This window comes from Penaeus vannamei, chromosome 34, assembly GCF_042767895.1.
Source record: "Penaeus vannamei isolate JL-2024 chromosome 34, ASM4276789v1, whole genome shotgun sequence".
NCBI classification, from domain to species: Eukaryota; Metazoa; Arthropoda; class Malacostraca; order Decapoda; family Penaeidae; genus Penaeus; species Penaeus vannamei.
In genome coordinates this window covers 13,695,644-13,698,143 of record NC_091582.1, presented here as the reverse complement: position 1 = coordinate 13,698,143, position 2,500 = coordinate 13,695,644, and the positions used below count along the sequence as shown (strand labels likewise).

Here is a 2,500-nt window from a genome sequence, read left to right as displayed (position 1 = left end):
CTGTTCCTTGAAATTTACCAAATTTCTATATCTTTCCAGATGGTGGTCTTTATGATAAAATAATTGTTTTTACAGAATGATGGAAATTGATGGGCCACCTAGAAATAATAAAAGCAAGAAGAAAAGGAAAAATAGGAACACCAATTCTGACAGTCATATCACTTGGCATGAGAGTGAAGAACATCTTGATTTGACAAAAGCCGAGACACAGATTCAAAAGAAACAGTATAGAAAGTTGGATGACTGTATCAAGAAAAAGAAGAAAAAAGAGAAGGTAAAACTCTCAGATGATGGGTACCCAACCAGTGAGAAAGTCCTTGAATCAACAAACATTAATAAAGTAATGTACACAAAAAAGAGAGAACTTTCAGACTGTGAAGATGAAGAGGGTCTAATTGGTGAGGAAGTTCTTGAGTTGAATAATGAAATTCACAAGTCTAACAAGAAAAAAAAGAAAAAGAAGTGCTCAGATTATGAACAGCAGAACATTCTGGATTCATGGCCTCTCAATTACCAGAAGTTGAAAGCCACATATAGTGTGAGTCCCAAGAGAAAAAAGAAAAAAAAAGTCTCTATATCTTCATCAAAGATAATGGAAGCAAATACATGTCCACAGCATCAGATAATGTGCAGAGCTGATGTTCATATAAAAGAGAAGAAATACAGCAAGAAGAAAAAGGACTCTGAAAATGCTGAGGTTGAAATACAATACTGTAAATGGGACAGCCATGAACATCCACAACTTCATGTAGAAGAGGATGGAAACATTGAATTTACTAACAATCACAGGAGCACACAAGGAAGCTTGCAGTCTTCAGCTCTTGAAACAGAAGATGATGGTGATGATAATGATTTCACTGATGATGCCTATGAAAAAACAGTGAAAAGAAAAGGAAATAAGACAGAGAAAATAGTAACAGAGTCTAAAAAATATCAAGAACCAGATTTGCAAGACAAACAATATGTTGAACCAGATTTGTCTGAAGGACAACATGATAAGTTAGATATACCAGAATTACCTGAAATTTTACCTTTGTATAATGTTAAAAAGTATATAAATCGTGAAAGGAAAAAAACGTATCCAATGCAAATTCGAGTCTATGGGGTTGTAAGAACATATGAAGAATGCTTTTATCAGTTTCCTCCAGGAGTTGGCATTCCTCCTGAAGAGATTGAAGAGATTCCTGATGAATATAACCATTGGAAACGTGAATGGAAGGTTCTCTCAGAAAAAAAGTTTACAGAAGAAGAAATAAAAGAAGAAATAGAGAATAAGATAGATAAGATTTGTGATTATTTTCATAGATTTTATACTGGAAATCTAACAATCAAGGAATTGAAACCAAAGCGACCCAGAAATTTTTTTGAAGTGTATTTACCTACACCAGACCAAGTAGAGGTATTGTGCTCCCATATTATGTAGTTCAACTAATAGTCATACCTAATGTCTATATAAGATACTTATTTTCTTTACATAAAAACAATTAAACAAAAACTACTAACCTACCCATTAGTTACTGATTAGCTCATATTTTAATTTTCATTATAATTTTGTTATTAATTCATATTTTCCCTTTTATTTCAGTTTCTAAAAAACTTGCACATCAAAGTGAATTGGAAACTCAGTTTAGTTCATAGATATTGTTATGAATTCATATATGGAACATCTGCATGCAGAGCAATGGCTGCACATGGAATAGAATGGAGAAAAAGCACTGGATTATCTAGGGTTGAAAAAGAAGTTGTATTGAGTAACTGGATTCGCTTTCAAAAGGTACCTTTAACCATTTTTAATTAGCTGAATTGTAAACGTATGTTATGAATTCATATACGTCCCTTTTGCTCTCCTTTATCTTTCCCATCTCCATCATGTTCTCCAATCCCTCCCAATTCTTTGGTCATTGTCTTTGTAGGAGGGCGTAGAAGATGAAGACTGATGCCAAATGTAGGAGATCCCCCTTACCTTGGGCCTCAGCCCTTGCCTCAACTAATTTTGCTTGGTCTTTTCTTCTCTCCTTTCCACTTCCTTCTTTTTCAGCAGTGCCTCCAGAAAGAAGTAGGCAAGGTTACCTTTCGCAGTCACTCTGATCGTTCACACCTTGTCACAGTTACATCTGAATCCTAAGCTCGTGCACTATCTACCCTAACTGACATTATTTGCAAACCCATTTCTGTCGAACCTCACCCCTCTCTTAATACTTGTCCTGGAACTGTTTCTATTCCCCTATATGCTTGTCCTGTCTATAACAAGGACTTGTCAGACTGAAAATGACTTTCCTGTCTTGCTGATTATGATGCAGCAGCAGTACAGTGTTACACTATTCCTACCAGAGGCCTCCTTAGACATGCCCCCTCCTCCTCTTTCTCTCTTTCTCTTTCTCTTTCTTCCTTCCTCACTTTTGCTTCCTTTTTTTTGGTCCCTCTTTTTCTTTTGCTCACTATTTTTTTCTCTCTCCTATGGAAAATTTAAATAATTGTATAATTAGATATTATTTTGGAA

At 35.1% G+C, this 2,500-nt stretch overlaps 1 protein-coding gene across 1 annotated transcript in view; it reads left to right on the top strand.

Annotated features, from left to right (window-relative positions):
* Positions 1 to 2,500, top strand: part of LOC113821483 (uncharacterized) — a gene marked incomplete in the record, with an annotated part of 84,577 nt that overhangs the window by 11,103 nt on the left and 70,974 nt on the right. The window contains 2 exon segments of the mRNA XM_070113733.1: positions 40 to 1,399; positions 1,586 to 1,774. Of these exon segments, the coding sequence (XP_069969834.1) occupies positions 77 to 1,399; positions 1,586 to 1,774 (1,512 nt within the window).